Raw genomic sequence first — 18,843 nt, forward strand, 5'->3', positions numbered from 1 at the left:
TTTCTGTTTGTAGGTCTGTCTCTGTCTGTGTGTGGAACTGGGTGCACAGATGGGCCTGTGCTCAGTTAACCCTACTGCCACACTCTGCTCTAATGCCCTTCATAATACCTCACTGCCCTGGGCCCACAGGGGGCACGTCGCTCAGCCTAACATCAGCTGTTACTCAAGCCCCCTAGGAGACTAGCGCGTGTGTGTCTCAGGAAGGTGGTTGAAGTGACAGGTCTGAATACACAGGGGAGTTATTATATGGAACATCTTTGACACTCTAGCAGGAAACTGATTCCATGATGCGAATGAGAGCGTTGACTGTAGAATGCTAAATCGAGATCACAGTATTCTGCGTGTTGCTGTGTTTGTGTGAGGATGCAAAAGCCATGACATGCCTTATTGACATTCTTGGCAGTGCATTCCTGGGTTATCTCTTGTCTGATTTTTAAACCTTTCCCACACAGGGATTAAAGTCAGACGCCTCTGCGCTGTCATGTGTGGGTAAAGGGGCCAGAGATACGCACTTGAGTCAGGGCACCAGCGAGGCGCTCGCTGCCACCCTTGCCTACCTGAGTGCATATAGCTACCACAGGGGGCAGAGTGGAGTGGCGCACACACACACACCTGCTCCTTGGTTCACCTCCTGCCTGCCTCCATCTCTTTTTCACCTAATCCACCATTTCCTCTCCTCTCTTCCCCTGCAGATTCCCTTGTGTCCTCGTTTGACCCTCTCTCCATCTAGTCTCTTTCTTTTACTCACTTCTCTCTACCCCACTGTCCTCATCTGCTTAGTTTTTTTCTACACCCCTGTCTCTCTTCCTTGCACGCTCTCTCTCTCTCCCCTCTCTCTCGCTCTCCTGCGTGATGCCAATGTCTCTGTCTGTGTTCAGGGGTAGTGGTCATTTTCTGCCCTATAGCTCCCGTCGTCAGATCGATATCACAGAGCAGGAAATTAGAACAAGCTCAGCTCTTTTTTTTCTCTGTGTGCAGCAGGAGGGAGGAGGAACCCACTGCAGCAACACAACGCACAGCCCTTAGCCACATCCTCTGATTACACTCTCACTATGGAGTCCGTGTGTTCACACACACACATGAATAAATAAAGGCATGCACAAAAATATGCACACACACACAAACGCGCTCAGATGGCGACACACCCAAATGTTTTACATGAGAAACACTAGCAATAAATGGGAATATTCTCACTGTGAAACACAGTTCTGCTCTAACTCACACACTGACACACACACTCCGACTCAAACTTAAATGTGCCGTCCAGTTTTATAAGTCATGGAGGCTATTTTAAGGATGATGTTGCCTGTGACATTCATGTTTTTGATCATGACGGCATCGTGACATTCAATGGTGTTAGTGTCCAGAGCCTGTTGTTCAGCAAGTACCAACACTTTCACTACAATTTACTTATTACGGTAGTGTACTGTAATATTATTTCTGTGAAGTAAACTTAGTCGGTGCGTGTGCGTGTGTATTAGAGGTCGACCGATTATGATTTTTTTCACCGCCGATACCGATTATTGAAGGACCCAAAAAAGACGCTGCCTTATTAATCTGCCCATTTAAAAATATATATATATATATGACAATTACAACAATACTGAATTAACACTTTTATTTTAACAATATAATACATAAATAAAATCAATTTAGTCTCAAATAAATAATGAAACATGTTCAATTTGGTTTAAATAATGCAAAAACAGTGTTGGAGAAGAAAGTAAAAGTGCATTATGTGCCATGTAAAAAAGCTAACGTTTAAGTTCCTTGCTCAGGACATGAGAACATATGAAAGCTGGTGGTTCCTTTTAACATGAGTCTTCAATATTCCTAGTTAAGAAGTTTTAGGTTGTAGTAATAATAGGACTTATAGGACTGTTTCTCTCTACCATTTGTATTTCATATACCTTTGACTATTGGATGTTCTTATAGGCACTATAGTATTGCCAATCTCGGGAGTTGATAGGCTTGAAGTCATAAACAGCGCTGTGCTTCAAGTATTGCAAGCTGTTGTGCTGTTTGAATGAATGCTTATGAGCCTGCTGCTGCCTACCACCGCTCAGTCAGGCTGCTCTATAAAATATCAAATCATAGACCTAGTTATAATATAATAAACACACAGAAATACGAGCCTTAGGTCATTAATATGGTAAAATCCGGAAGCTATCGTTTAGAAAACAAAACGTTTATTCTTTCAGTGAAATATGGAACCGTTCCGTATTTTATCTAACGGGTGGCATCCCTAAGTCTAAATATTGATGTTACATTGCACAACCTTCAATGTTATATCATAATTCTGGCAAATTCAATTACGGTCTTTGTTAGGAAGAAATGGTCTTCACACAGTTCGCAACGAACCAGGCTGCCCCAACTGCTGCATATAGAGAAGTGACACAATTTCCCTAGTTAATATTGCCTGCTAACATGAATTTCTTTTTAAATAAATATGCAGGTTTAAAAAAATATATACTTGTGTATTGATTTTTAAGAAAGGCATTGATGTACATTGGTGCAACGACAGTGCTTTTTTTCGCGAATGCGCTTGTTAAATCATCACCTGTTTGGCGAAGTAGGCTGTGATTAAATGAACAGGCACCGATTTGATTATATGCAACGCAGGACACGTTAGATAACAACTACACATGGTTGATGATATTACTAGTTTATCTAGTGATTATGTTAAGATTGATTGATTGTTTTTTTATAAGATACGTTTAATGCTAGCTAGCAACTTACCTTGGCTCCTTGCTGCACTCGCGTAACAGGTGGTCAGCCTGCCACGCAGTCTCCTCATGGAGTGCAATGTAATCGGCCATAATCAGCGTCCAAAAATACAGATTACCGATTTAAAAAACGTGAAATTGGCCCTAATTAATCGGCCATGCCGATTAATCGTCGACCTCAAGTCTGTATGTGTACGTGAGCCTGTGTCTTCCTTGTGCCCCCCTCTTTTTGTTGAGTGTGACGGAGGAGAGGCAGAGGACGGCTCTATGATTGTAACACTAAAGGTGTCCAGGGCGTTAGGGGGATAAGCGACGTTATGGATCAGACCTACATCCTTCCCCTCTCCCTCACCCTATACCAAAAATACATACCCGCCCTACGTTATTGTCCGAGCTGCCCACTGCTCTCCTATACACATCCTCTTATCCTTCCTCCATCCCCCTCTCAATGTCTGTGTAAGGGCGCTCCCACCACCCCCACTCGTCTTCCAACAGTCTCTCCCTCTGTCCTCCCTCTTTACCTTCATCCCTCTCACATCTTTGATAGTTATTCCCTTTCGATCCATCTTCCCGTACTCCTCTCCTTTTGCATTCCCTCCTTTTTGTACCCCCACTTCTTTTCCTCTAATTTTACTTTCTCTTTCTTCCACCATCTCTCTTTCTCTCTCTCCATCCCTTCCGCTCCATACGGAGTAAGGTTTCTGTTCCCACCCAGTGAGTTGTGTGTATTGAGATGATGAATGCGTGTTAGCGTGCGTGGGCACGTCTCCTTGTACTAGCGAGCTCCATAGCGACGTAAAGGGCAGCAGCCAGTGATGGCCTATGAAAACGGCTGCTTGTTGCCAGCGGCCATGAGACCCTGATACAAACCCCACATCTGGGCTGAGGATCAGTCTGACCCTTGTCAGAGATGCTTTGACAACACGCCTCCGAAGCCAACTGCCACTCTCTTCTGTGTGTGTTTGTCATGATGAATGAGTGATAGGAAGAGAGCGAGAGCTGTTCACACATTCTCAGTTTCATGCTTATTGTGGGCATGTTTGTGTTTGGGACATCGGTTGATGGTGTCTGATATACTGTAGGTGGAAAAAGACTGGGAGAGATGAGGGGAAGAAAATGTAATAAAAATATGTCATGATTATGAGATGGGATAGTCCTGTAGAAGCAGGAGATGGTTGCTCAAGACAGGATGTAGATGAGCTGTTCACAGGAAGTGCTAGTGTTTGGTTTGACCCCGGTCGCTGCAGAGGAAAGGAAACTGGTCCAGAGCTGCTCTCAGAACAAAGAAGGTGATGGAAGTTGACCTCGACATCACGCTCTCTGACCTCTGCATTTCCACTACCATCCTCCCTCTGTCTATCTCTCTCCCCTTCCTCCCCTGTCCTTGTTACCTCACTCTGGCTCTGTATGGTAAGAGCGTGGCGGTAGCTTGCCAAAGTAGTGCTGTGGCGGTCATTACATTTTGTAAGCAGGTGATTGTCATGCCTACACCACAACAACAAATCTATTTATTTTAGGCAGGTCTAAAGAAACATGATATGAAGAAAATGTAGTCTATTTCAGAAGAACAGAATAGCATACTCTGAGTCGTCCTTATGTTAGGTCCTGATCTGACTATGGCTGTGGGCTACACTATCATTTCTGTGGCATTATTTTAAAGTAAGAAGAATACAATTCAACATAGCTAAATAAAGTAGAAAGTATATTTTTCCTAAACAATTTCCCGAGGGAGTGTGCGCATGCGACTATTCTGTTTTGAGCTGTTAACAAAGAAACCGGTCCTTCTATATGCTTAATTTAGTTGTTTATGCAACTTTAGTTGTGCTACAAACATTAGGCTATATTTTTTTATGTTTAATACATTCTAAGTCTGCATGATGTGACTGTAATGATGATGTGAAAAAAGTTCCATGAAAAACATGCTATGCTCTCTGCTGTTTCTTGTGCAGGCTGCACACACTTCGTCAGTCTCTCATTCACCTGGATTCATCTGGTCAGTCTGTCATGGAAAGAGCAGGTGTTCTTAAAGGAATAATCCACTCCCAGAAATAAATATCATAAAACTCGATTTGGTGAAAGCCTATATTCTGTCAGTGGGTAGGTAAAATACATGTTTTTGGCATGATTTAAATTGTAAGTGGTCCACCTGTGAAAATCAGGAAATCGTGTAGGAAGGCGTCGTAGCTAAATGATGATTGTCACTGGAGATGGGGATACCACACTATCATATTTCACACCGCTTTTAAAACGATTACCTGCATTCCAGATTGCCAAAATCAGCCAATAGATGGTATGGGCATTTTTATCGAACACTTCCTTCTGTTTTATATCGTCATGACAAAGTACATATTTTTATTAATGTGCTCAATCTAAACAGTGTAACAAAGTATGAATTTGCCTCTGTCGCAATGCGCCGTGTCTGTAGGAAATGGAGATATTATAGAAAGGAGGAGATAGGAATCCCATTATGAAATGAATGGAGAAACGGCTCACCCGACTGACTGTCGACCCAACGCATTCACGTTGTCATGCTGCGTCACGCTGTTGCCAAACTAATCATCACGCAATCCGATCCTAATGGAGTTTCCATCCCCTCAAAATGATCTCTGTGGGAAATCAACGTAATGTTCTCGCTCAGGGCAGAGACCCCGTTTTATAGCTCTGTGGCAGAGACAAACTGTAAGTTAGACTCCTAAATTGATAGAGCAGTTTGTTTTAGGTAATTTTACAGCTAATTAGCTTCTTCACATGCTCATATTGAGTTTGGTATTATTGTGTGTAGCTATATTTTCTAGCTAGCCAGCCATTCCAGGGAGAGAGAGAACATACAGTAGAATTGTGGGTTTTTGTAGTAGACTTGAGCTGCAACATAATTTCTCCAAAATGATATTCGCATGTTTATACCAACCTTGTTATAACAGTAAAATGAAACATTTGTTCACAAAAAAAAGTGTTATTTAACACGGTTTAACACTCTTAACAATAGGAATTTGTAGTTTTGGGTGGATTATCCCTTTAATGTTTTGTATACTCTGTGTGTGTGTGTGTGTGTGGAATAATTTTTTATTTACAACGGCCCACAAAAAATAAAATTCATCCGTAACCTGCACTCGAATAGCAAATGGAGGTTACGTGTGGTGACGTTTTTAATATGCCAGGCAGGCTACATCGGTTGTAAAGCGGATGAATGTGCTTAATTATAAGAATTTAGCGATGAATATAGCATCACAAATGCTGGGATCCTCTTATAAGAACACATTTCACTAGGCTTTCTGTAGGCTATGGGCTCTCCAAATATGTTCCAGGGGTCCTAGGCCTATCGGTTACGTTTGAGTTATTTGGCCACTTTTGTGATACAAACCTTAACAAAACATATAGGCCTATGGGCTAGGCTACATGTTGCACGCAACTATGATTTTTGAAAAAGTCACAAAAATAGGGCATTCACTTTTTCTTGCCTTAGACTGCATGAGCTGGGTATTATTCACAAGTGATAATATTCTCACCTAACTGAATATTCTCACTTTTATCTTATCTTTACTTAAACTAAATAAAGCTGGGACCGAGAGACAGTTTATATCTCAAGGCCATCTGACTGTTAAATAGCCGTCACTAGCCGGCCTTCACCCAGTACCCTGCCCTGAACTTAGTCACTAGCCGGCCTTCACCCAGTACCCTGCCCTGAACTTAGTCACTAGCCGGCCTTCACCCAGTACCCTGCCCTGAACTTAGTCACTAGCCGGCCTTCACCCAGTACCCTGCCCTGAACTTAGTCACTAGCCGGCCTTCACCCAGTACCCTGCCCTGAACTTAGTCACTAGCCGGCTACCACCCAGTTACTCAATCCTGCACCTTAGAGCCTGCTGCCCTACAGTGGTTCCTTCTTAAAAAGTTGTGAACTTGCACCGCGGGACTTGGAGGTACACAGCGCCACGGCTTCATTGCTCTAGACCACCACAAGGGGGGAGGTAGAGCACTCATTATGCATTTGGGTCCCAAGGTTTTTATGTGACCAATCATATCGAGTGGTTCCAATGATGAATTTTGAATCGAGCCACCCTTGCCTTGTGGCGTTTTTCAACAAAGATGGCTGATAAAACATTACGGTGGAACCAGATGTAAGTTATAACGTCATAACGAGTCAAGGAACATTTTTACAATTGAGAGCAAAATGTTACTTAATGTAGAGATAAACGTTTGCATATTTTTTTGTCATAAAGTTAACTTACGAAAATCGCTATTTAGCAAGTTATCTGACTTGCTAACATTAGCCAGCTAGCTAGTGTTAGAATTCATTTGTAATTCGTGTTATTTAATGTTTTAGGGACTCCTGAGAAAACCAGCAAACCAGGCTGTTGTCTTGTGAAATAGTGGATGTAAAGAATCTAGCTAGCTAAAGCATTTACTGCAAATTGAATGTACAATTGTGTAAGCTTACCTTGCAATGCGGCTGAAGTAACATAGCTAGCTAACTATTTACTTGCTTATTGTGTAGTGGAGGATAAAAATAACTGTATGCCTATGGATGTGTAGACGATCTGTAAATGGACCCTGAAACGTTAGGTTCTGAACTAATATTCAAACCAATCTATGAACCTCAGCTATCATAGTTGTTGTATCAACTTCAAGTCTGAATGGCATTAATGAAACCATGGATAGAGTAGAATATAACTTTATTGTGCCAAGGATGCAAGTCCTATATACACATGTACTGTAGTTATTACCACGCATTGTAGCCTGTACATTGTAGCCCACATTCCCACATTGTAGCCTGTACATTGAATGTATTCTTCCTTGGCAAATAAAGGTGCGAATGGCAAATTCAGGTATAAATCTGAGACATTCTTTTTCAAACGCCATTATTTGAATGATGCTGCGTCTGCATGTATGTATTACAATTATACACTTCAACGGTGTTTACCACTCCTGCTCCTGGGACGTCAATGATTACACATTGTAACTATGCAATAGACTAGAAACATGATTGATTTGTAATCCATATATACAGAGAGAAAAAACTATGCATATCTAACTCCTTTCATCTGCATTAATCTGAGGACACAGGATAGTATTTCAATGAGATACTTATTTTCAACCAGTGGAGAATGTGAAACGCTTTATTGAAAGAAGTTCATTATCCAGGTGTTATAAATGCATTATAATTCTAATTGTAATATTATAAATATGAGTTCAATCTCTACTTCAATGCACATATGGTGTGCATTATAAAACGAGGAAGAAAGACGAGGTGGGGAGAGAGGTGTAGAAGACAGAAAGCCTTGGGCCCCCAGTTTGGCCTGAAGGTTGGCCTGAAGGTTATCTTAAGAGTGGGTGAGGTGGTGATGATGGGACTGGCTTCCTCTCTCACATCAAAACATACCTGCAGACGAGAGAGCATAATTAAGCATTGTTTTTTTTTTATTCTAACATGGTCAGTCATCTTAAATCAGGAGGTGAAATACAAAACTGACATTGGGGACATTAACTCTGGGACTACTACAGCTCTGTCTATATTTCAATGTAAAGCATCTCTTTAATAATACTTCCTGTTGACCCGACCAAGTGACATCTCACCTATGATCATGATGTGCCCTCTGTGTCAGCCAGTTCAGATGTGGGAGGGGTTCACCAAAACAGCTGATGTAACCTAGAGGATTTAGGGAGAGAGGGATGAAGTGAAGGAGAGAGACTGTTATTGTGTGTGTGTGTGTGTGTGTGTGTGTGTGTGTGTGTGTGTGTGTGGTCTCACCTGGTGTCCACACTAAGTGGCTACAGAGTACTTTATGCTGAAAAACAGACACATGAGGACAAACAATAGAAGATACTGTATGTGACGCCGACACCCATCGGAGTGTACCTGAAACATTTAAATATAGAGGGCTATGTGTCTCACCACTTGGTTATTGCAAGGCTAACCCCCAGGGAAATCATGACATGGCAGCAACAGATAGTCCAGTGAAAATGGCTGTGTTTATGTGGTGTAAATCTGAAAATTAGCAGCTGACATCTGAAGGGTTTTTTAATTAATGCACGTGAGACAGGTTCCATGTACAACAAGACAGGCAGAGATGGAGAAAAAGAACACAGAACAGTTTAATAACCTCTGGTTAAGGACACTTTTGCCAGCAATAAAGCTTCCACGGCCTGTTCCTCGGACAGTGAACATCTGGCAATATCTACATTTTCGACCCCTTGGTCAGCTCGCTCTCTGAAAGTAATGAAAACAGCTTATTTTTTATAGATATGAAAACAATAACTGAGATATGACCATTCAATCTAAAGCAGCAGATGCAATTTTTAGGATACATCAATACAGCCCAGTGCTGTTTACCTGAGATGCCATCTTCTTAGGTGGCTGCTTTGACTTCATTTGTCGGGGAAAAAAGTTGCTTTCAGAACAATTATTTTTGATAGAAAATGGAAAAGGTTTTGCTCTCGACAAAGACACAAATGTACCTCCATAGCATATAACAATTTGCCTGTGAATAACTATACCTTCATACAAACGTGCTACTGTATGCAGAATTCTTGACGCACAACCGAAGATCCTGCCAGGACGCCCACAAGCGAGTCACTCCGGAGCACAATGATGACGCGTGGAAGAGGGAAAGGAATGAGATGGAAACAGCAATTTGTTGCAAGTTGAGGAGGAGGGCTAATAGCTGAACAATAGACTATTCCACCTTTACTAAAGAATAGTCTAATAGCTGAGCTAGGTGTGACAAAAAAATATCACAGACCAGATTTGCCCAACGACCAAGCAGTAGCTTGCTACTCAATGTAATAAAGTAATGACTTTTCAAATAAGTTACCTTACACGTTATGTTGGCTGACAATTTGTTAGCTACTCTATATCATTACGAACCACATAGCATATCATTACAGCAGTATATACCGGTATGTTAGCAGGCTACCTAACGTCAGTAGTTATACATCAAACTTGCCTGTATATTAACTATAGGCTATCTAACTACCCAACGTTTATTGACTTGATTATTCTCGTCATTCTTAGCTTAGCTAAATGGTATAGTCGTGCTTTCTCAATGGACATTCGGGTGCTTTTGTAAATTTGCTCTGGCTATCTATAGGCCGGACAAAAGAACGAGTCAAAATTCACCCAAGGCTGAAAAACAGCTAAAGAACGTTGGCTAAACTGGAACACTAGCGCGAGCCCATAGCAAATGAATGGAGTCGAACGTTCGCAGAGCCTGTTTTGACTGGAGTGATGCTTAGAATTCCATAAAAAATGTATCCCTTTTTATTTGACCACAATCTGTCAGACAACTGGAAAAAAACAACTTGTGTAGAAAGTAAACATCCGCACCTCGATGGTGTCAACTGTGCTTATGTCTGCGTAATGAAAAGTAGGGAAAACATTTACTTCTGACTATTTCTGGTCTAGCGATCGATGACAAACAAGCACGCTGCCCAGACTTACATAATTACAAAGAGGAGATTCTCCTGATTTTTAAAATGATGCCCGTGTAACAGTTCTGCTTCCGTCCCGCTCCTCGCCCCTACCTGGGCTCGAACCAGGGACCCTCTGCACACATAGACAACAGCCACCCTCGAAGCATCGTTACCCATCGCTCGACAAAAGCCGCGGCCCTTGCAGAGCAAGGGGAACAACTACTTCTAGGTCTCAGAGCGAGTGACGTCACCGATTTGAAACGCTATTAGCGCGCACCCCGCAAACTAGCTAGCCAATTCACACCTGTTACACCCGAATTGAAAATAAAATCTAAATATACACATTACGAGATATTTGGCGAAATAGACACATACCTATATTTCCCCCATAGGAAACAATGGGAAGACCGCAGAGTTCCAATATTATTTTTGTTGTTTGCATTTTAACTATAAAATGTGAGCAGGTCTCATTGCCAACAATAGCGAAGCAGGCATTGTGACGTTGAACAATACGCCGGGAATAGAATGCTCGGAAGGCGAGTTGGTGCCATGGTGCTCAATTGAACTAATAGGAGCTGACAGGGTGAAAAGGGCACTAAAATAAGACCTGTTTTTTTTTTGCGACTACTTCAAAACGACGGCCTTACCAGCTCTGCTAGGGCGAGTAAAATGGTCAGAGTTGTCTCATTTTTGTCTGGAAGTAGCTAGCCAACATTAGCTTGGGTGCTTGACTGCCATTGTAAGGCCAGAACACTCAAATCAACCTAACTCCTCGGCCCGAACGTCCAGTTTGCGCTCCGAGAACGAAATGGCCTGAATTTACAAACTGACAATTTTTCTCTGAATGGAAACACCCTAATATTAATCAAAATAATTAAGCCGAATTTCGTAAAAAAGGTTTTAAATTCTCTGGTAATGCCGATATGGAATATTATCAAACGCTTCTCAAAGATGCCCTCTGGTGGTCAAACTAGCAATAACTTGCAGTAACAGAAGAAATGGCTGAGAATTAAATGACGTGCCACAGAATGCTGGGTGTGCCGCAGTATGACGCAACTTTTAAAGGAGGAACCACTGTATGTAGATAGACATACAGTGAGGGGAAAAAAGTATTTGATCCCCTGCTGATTTTGTACATTTGCCCACTGACAAAGAAATGATCAGTCTATAATTTTAATGGTAGGTTTCTTTGAACAGTGAGAGACAGAATAACAACATAAAAATCCAGAAAAACGCATGTCAAAAATGTTCTAAATTGATTTGCATTTTAATGAGGGAATTAAGTATTTGACCCCCTCTCAATCAGAAAGATTTCTGGCTCCCAGGTGTCTTTTATACAGGTAACGAGCTGAGATTAGGAGCACACTCTTAAAGGGAGTGCTCCTAACCACAGCTTGTTACCTGTAAAAAAGACACCTGTCCACAGAAGCAATCAATCAATCAGATTCCAAACTCTCCACCATGGCCAAGACCAGAGACTGTAGACCTACACAAGGCTGGAATGGGCTACAAGACCATCGCCAAGCAGCTTGGTGAGAAGGTGACAACAGTTGGCGCGATTATTCGCAAATGGAAGAAACACAAAAGAACTGTCAATCTCCCTCGGCCTGGGGCTCCATGCAAGATCTCACCTCGTGGAGTTGCAATGATCATGAGAACGGTGAGGAATCAACCCAGAACTACACGGGAGGATCTTGTCAATGATCTCAAGGCAACTGGGACCATAGTCACCAAGAAAACAATTGGTAACACACTACACCGTGAAGGACTGAAACCCTGCCGTGCCCGCAAGGTCCCCCTGCTCAAGAAAGCACATATACATGCCCGTCTGAAGTTTGCCAATGAACATCTGAATGATTCAGAGGACAACTGATGAAAGTGTTGTGGTCAGATGAGACCAAAAGGGAGCTCTTTGGCATCAACTCAACTCGCCGTGTTTGGAGGAGGAGGAGGAATGCTGCCTATGACCCCAAGAACACCATCCCCACCGTCAAACATGGAGGTGGAAACATTATGCTTTGAGGGTGTTTTTCTGCTAAGGGGACAGGACAACTTCACCGCATCAAAGGGACGATGGACAGGGCCATGTACCGTCAAATCTTGGGTGAGAACCTCCTTCCCTCAGCCAGGGCATTGAAAATGGGTTGTGGATGCGTATTCCAGCATGACAATGACCCAAAACACACGGCCAAGGCAACAAAGGAGTGGCTCAAGAAGAAGCACATTAAGGTCCTGGAGTGGCCTAGCCAGTCTCCAGACCTCAATCCCATAGAAAATCTGTGGAGGGAGCTGAAGGTTCGAGTTGCCAAACGTCAGCCTCGAAACCTTAATGACTTGGAGAAGATGTGCAAAGAGGAGTGGGACAAAATCCCTCCTGAGATGTGTGCAAACCTGGTGGCCAACTACAAGAAATGTCTGACCTCTGATTGCCAACAAGGGTTTTGCCACCAAGTACTAAGTCATGTTTTGCAGAGGGGTCAAATAATTATTTCCCTCATTGAAATGCAAATCAATTTATAACATTTTTGACATGCGTTTTTCTGGATTTTTTCGTTGTTATTCTGTCTCTCACTGTTCAAATAAACCTACCATTAAAATTATAGACTGATCATTTCTTTGTCAGTGGGCAAACGTACAAAATCAGCAGGGGATCAAATACTTTATTCCCTCACTGTACGGTGCATTCGGAAAATATTAAGACCCATTGAGTTTTTACACATTTAGTTACATTACAGCCTTCTTCTAAAATGGATCAATTAAAACAAAAATAAATCATAAATGTACACACTACCCCATAATGACGAAGCAAAATTTATTTTTTCAAATGTATTAAAAATAAAATACGGACATCACATTTACATAAGCATTCAGACCCTTTACTCAGTACATTGTTGGAGCACCTTTGTCAGCGATTACAGCCTCGAGTCTTCTTGGGTATGACGCTACAATCTTGGCAGACCTGTATTTAGGGAGTTTCTCACATTCTTCTCTGCAGATCCTCTCAAGCGCCGTCAGGTTGGATGGGGGGCGTCGCTGCACAGATATTTTCAGTTTTCTCCAGAGATGTTCGATCAGGTTCAAGGACTTTCAGAAACTTGTCCCGAAGCCACTCCTGTGTTGTCTTGGCTGTGTGCTTAGGGTCGTTGTCCTGTTGGACGGTGAACCTTCACCTCAGTCTGAGGTCCTCAATAATCTCCCTCTACTTTTCTCCATTCATTTTACCCTCAATCCTGACTAGTCTCCCAGTCCCTGCCACAGAAAACATCCCCACAGCATGATGCTGCCACCACCTTGCTTCAATGTAGGGATGGTGCCAGGTTTCCTCCAGAAGTGACACGTGGCATTCAGGCCAAAGAGTTCAGTCTTGGTTTCATCAGACCAGAGAATCTTGTTTCTTGTGGTCTGAGAGTCTTTAGGTGTCTTTTGGCAAACTCCAAGCGGGCTGTCAAGTGCCTTTTTACTGAGGATTGGCTTCAGTCTGGAGACTTGGTGGAGTGCTGCAGAGATGGTTGTCCTTCTGGAAGGTTCTCCCATCTCCACAGAGGAACTCTAGAGCTCTGTCAGAGTGACCATCAGGCTCTTGGACACCTCCCTGACCAAGGCCCTTCTCCCCCGATTGCTCAGTTTGGCCGGGTCGGCCAGCTCTAGGAAGAGTCTTAGTGGTTCCAAACTTCTTCCATTTAACAATGATGGAGGCCAGTGTGTTCTTGAGGACCTTCAATGCTGCAGATATGTTTTGGTACCCTTCTCCAGATCTGTGCCTCGACACAATCCTGTCTCGGAGCTCCATGGACAATTCCTTTGACCTGGAGGCTTGGGTTTTTGCTCTGACATGCACTGTCAACTGTGGAACATATATATTTGTGTGTGTGCCTTTCCAAATCATGTCCAATCAATTGAATTTACCACCGGTGGACTCCCAAGTTGTAGAAGCATCTCAAGGATGATCAATGGAAATAAAATGCACCTGAGCTCAATTTCAAGTCTCATAGCAAAGGGTCTGAATACTTAAGTATTTAAGGTATTTCTTTTTTGTATTTTTAATACACTTGAAACAAATTCAACCTGTTTTTCTTTGTCATTATAGGATATTGTGTGCAGATTTTTTTGTTTAAATAGATTTTAGAATAAGGCTGTAACATAACAAAATGTGGAAAAAGGTAAGGGGGTCTGAATGCACTGTATATACGCTACATTACCTAAAGTATGTGGACACCTGCTCGTTGAACATCTCATTCCAAAATCATGTGAATTAATATGGAGTTGGTGTCTCCTTTGCTGCTATAACAGCCTCCACTCTTCTGGGAAGGTTTGCCACTAGATGTTGGAATATTGCTGCAGGGACTTGCTTTCATTCAGCCACGAGCATTAGTGAGGTCGGTACTGATGTCGGGCGATTAGGCCTGGCTCGCAGTCGGCATTCCAATTCATCCCAATGGTGTTGGATGGGGTTGAGGTCAGGGCTCTGTGTAGGCCAGTCAAGTTCTTCAACACAGATCTCGACAAACCCTTTCTGTATCGATCACGCTTTGTACACGGGGCATTGTCATGCCGAAACAGGAAAGGGCCTTCCCCAAACTGTTGCCACAAAGTTGGAAGCACAGATTTGTCAAGAATGTCATTGTATGCTGTAGCGTTAGGATTTCCCTTCTCTGGAACTAAGGGGCCTACCCAAACCATGAAAACGGCCCCAGACAATTATTCCTCCTCCACCAAACTTTACAGTTGGAACTATGCATTGGGGCAGGCAGCGTTCTCCTGGAAACTGCCAAACCCAGATTCGTCCATTGGACTGCCAGATGGGGAAGCGTGATTCATCTCTCCAATGGCGGCGAGCTTTACACCACTCAAGCCGACGCTTGGCATTGTGCATGGTGATCTTAGGCTTGTGTGCGGCTGCTCGGCCATGGAAACCCATTTCATGAAGCTCCTGACGAACAGTTGTGCTGACGTTGCTTCCAGAGGCAGTTTGAGTGTTACAACCGAGGACAGACGATTTTTACGCGCCATGTGCTTCAGCATTTGGCGGTCCCGTTTTGTGAGCTTGTGTGGCCTACCACTTTGTGGCTGAGCCGTTGTTGATCCTAGACTTTTCCACTTCGCACTTACAGTTGCCCGGGGCAGCTCTAGCAGGGCAGAAATTTGTCGAACTGACTTGTTGGAAAGGTGGAATCCTATGACGGTGCCACGTTGAAAGTGACTGAGCTCTTCAGTAAGGCCCTTCTACTGCCAATGTTTGTCTATGAAGATTGCATGGTTGTGTGCTCGATGCTATACACCTGTCAGCAACGGGTGTGGCTGAAATAGCCAAATCCACTAATTTGAAGGGGTGTCCACATACACTACCGTTCAAAAGTTTGGGGTCACTTAGAGATGTCCTTGTTTTTGAAAGAAAAGCAAATTCTTAGTCCATTTAAAATAAAATTGATCAGAAATACAGTGTAGACATTGTTAATGTTGTAAATTACTATTGTAGTTGGAAACGGCTGATTTTCTTTTTTTTAAATGGAATATCTACATGGGTGTACGGAGACCCATTGTCAGCAACCATCACTCCTGTATTTCAATAACACGTTGTTGTTAGCTAATCCAAGTTTATCATTTTAAAAGGCTAATTTATCATTAGAAAACCCTTTTGCAATTATGTTAGCACAGCTGAAAACTGTTCTTCTAATTAAAGAAGCAATAAAACTGGCCTTCTTTAGACTAGTTGAGTATCTGGAGCATCAGCATTTGTGGGTTCGATTACAGGCTCAAATTTGCCAGAAACAAATAACTTTCTTCTGAAACTCATCAGTCTATTCTTGTTCTGAGACATGAAGACTATTCCATGTGAAAAATTGCCAAGAAACTGAAGATCTCGTACAACGCTGTGTACTACTCCCTTCACAAAACAGTGCAAACTGGCTCTAACCAGAATGGAAAGAGGAGTGGGAGGCCCCGGTGCACAACTGAGCAAGAGGACAAGTACATTAGTGTCTAGTTTGAGAAACGGACGCCTCACAAGTCCTCAACTGGCAGCTTCATCAAATATTTCCCGCAAAACACCAGTCTCAACGTCAACAGTGAAGAGGCGACTCCGGATGCTGGCCTTCTAGGCAGAGTTCCTCTGTGTTCTTTCACCCATCTTAATATTTTTATTGGTCAGTCTGAGATACAGCTTTTTCTTTGCAACTCTGCCTAGAAGGCCAGCATCCCGGACACTTTTCCTGCGGTTCATTTTCATGCCAGCCAGGTAGGCTATGCCGATTTTTTTATTTATTTTTAAAGTGAAGCAATGTGCTTAATATTAGGAAAGTTGAGAAATAAATATAGTTTTATAGCTTATACAAAACTGATGAGATCCTCTTTTTAATAGAGGCTATCAAAACTCTGTTTTCTCACACGATTGCCTAGCGTAGCCTATAGAAATGTCGCGCAACATGGGCTTATACAAACACTTATTTAATCCCATGCATCAACCGGCTATTGGGAGCTGTCTCTCGCTGAGCAACAGGTGATCCTATTCCGCTCAAACTCTGAATGCCAGGGCTCTCCTGAAGTTTGATTTGATTTCCTATTGAATTTGCATTGATGTCAGAGTGATTAGAGGGATAATAGAGCGCTGAGTACCAGGCCCTTAGCGACTGGACGTTAGCAAGTTTGGTAGGCTACAAATGACCATCAGCGGTTTTGGAGAAGCCTGGTTACCATGACTCAGCGGTCACGTGGAATTTGACTATGGTCATGACTCGTGAGTGGCGGTAATACGGTCACCATAACAGCCCTACGCCAGGGTCGTGGGTTTGATTCCTGCTGGGGCCACTAATGGGAAAGGGTTTGCACTCTCTGTTGTAAGACGCTTTGGATAAAAGCCTCTGCTAAATGGCATGTATTATTATATAGTATGTCTCTTCCTCCTCTCCTTTTGCTATTCTCTTCTATTTTTCACTCCCTCCATGTCTCCCTTCCACTTCCCTCTGTCTCCCTCCTCCCCTCTCCATCTCGCTTTCCATCCCCTGTTCCCCTGGAGTCTGGCTAGAAAAGCTTTTGTGGATAATTGATCGACAGAAGGAGGGGATCGATGCCGCTCGTCTTGACTGAGAGACTCATTTCCTCCCGCCTCTCCCTGTCTCGGGATTTGTCTTTGTCTGTCTCCCTCCCTCCTCCTTCTCTCTAGCTCTCTCACTCACCATCTTTCCACACCCTTGTCCTGTCCATGACTGTGGTAAAGGCATGGATTGCAGAGAGAGGAGATGATGATAAGCAAAGAGGAGGAAAGAGCGGGATAATGAACACATGGGACCAGAGTTCATTAAGTCATTTTTATGGATCTTGAACTCTAGTAGCCCCAGTAGGACAGAAAGCACCGGAACACTTTCTGCAAGCCTGCCCTGGTGCTTTATGAGTTTCATTGATAGCGCTTATGATCTGTCTCGGTGGGAGGCCACTAATAGACTCTCCAATGTGTCTGTTGTTTCATTACTACACAATCTCTGCATAGAACACTGCTTCTAACAGCACTCTATTGGACCTGCTTACGCAGAGGATATATAGGGGTACTTGTCGATGTCTGCGAGTGTGTGTTCAGACTGTGAGTTGGATTGATGATAAAATGGCATGTTGAAAGCATCAGGTGGATAAAGTGTACTGAATCTCTCTCGCCCTCGCTTCTCTCTCTCTCTCCGCTCTCTCTCTCAGGTATCACTACAGAAGGGATCTACAGGGTGAGTGGGAACAAGTCAGAGATGGAGAGCATGCAGAGGCAGTTTGACCAGGGTGAGTCACCAGAACCTCTCTTTTTGACCGTAGACATTCAACACACACACACACCAACAATATGAATTGTCAACAATATGCTATACACTCAGTGACCAGTTTATTAAGGTTCACAAAAACGGTTCACCCCTACAGACAGTCATGTGGCTGACTATATAAAGCAGGCAGACAGGCATTGAGGCATTCAGTTACTGTTAGATTGAACATTTACAATGGGCAAAACAAGTGACCTAAGCAACTTTGAGTGTGGTGTGATCATCGGTGCCAGGCGTGCCGGTTCCAGTATCTCAGAAAGGGCCGGCCTCCTGAGCTTTTTACCCGCGAGTGTCTAGGGCAAGTTTTCCCAAACTCTGTCCCCGGGACCCCAAGGAGTGCACATTTTAGGTTTTAACCCTAGCACTACACAGCTGATTCTAATAATCAACTAATCATCAAGCTTTGAGAATTTGAATCCGCTGTGTAGTGTAAGGGCAAAAAACCTGGATGTGCACCCCTGCACGCTGGTCTAGGGTTCACCGAGAACGGGGCGACAAACAGAAAACAGTCCTGTGGGTGAAAACAGCTCGTTGATGAGAGGTCGAAGGAGAATGGCAAGAATCGTGCAAATAACGGCGCAGTACAACAGTGGTGTGCAGAACGTCATTTGATAAAGCACAACTCATCGGTCCTTGTCATGGATGGACTATTGCAGCAGGCGACCACACCGGGTTCCACTCCTATCAGCTAAAAACAAGAACTGGCTGCGGTGGGCACGTGCTTACCAACACTGGACAATTGAGGAGTGGAAAAACATTGCCTGGTCAGACTGAGTGTAATTATTGTAGAGTCGTCAGACCCCGTGCCACCTGTGGTCAGTGCCTATGTACACATACTGACCTATGCACACACACACACACACACACAAACTCACCAATACACAGAAACACACTCGCATACCTAGGCACAAACA

At 43.2% G+C, this 18,843-nt stretch overlaps 1 protein-coding gene across 4 annotated transcripts in view; it reads left to right on the plus strand.

Moving 5' to 3' along the window:
- The window catches only part of LOC115205951 (rho GTPase-activating protein 35), a 107,569-nt gene that overhangs the window by 74,918 nt on the left and 13,808 nt on the right, over positions 1 to 18,843 (plus strand). For all 4 annotated transcript variants that reach the window (XM_029772402.1, XM_029772401.1, XM_029772403.1 and 1 more), the window contains one exon: positions 17,817 to 17,894. In XM_029772402.1, coding sequence (XP_029628262.1) covers positions 17,817 to 17,894 — 78 coding nt within the window. The remainder of the gene's footprint in view (positions 1 to 17,816; positions 17,895 to 18,843) is intronic.

Source organism: Salmo trutta, chromosome 13 (genome assembly GCF_901001165.1).
Source record: "Salmo trutta chromosome 13, fSalTru1.1, whole genome shotgun sequence".
Classification (NCBI taxonomy): Eukaryota; Metazoa; Chordata; class Actinopteri; order Salmoniformes; family Salmonidae; genus Salmo; species Salmo trutta.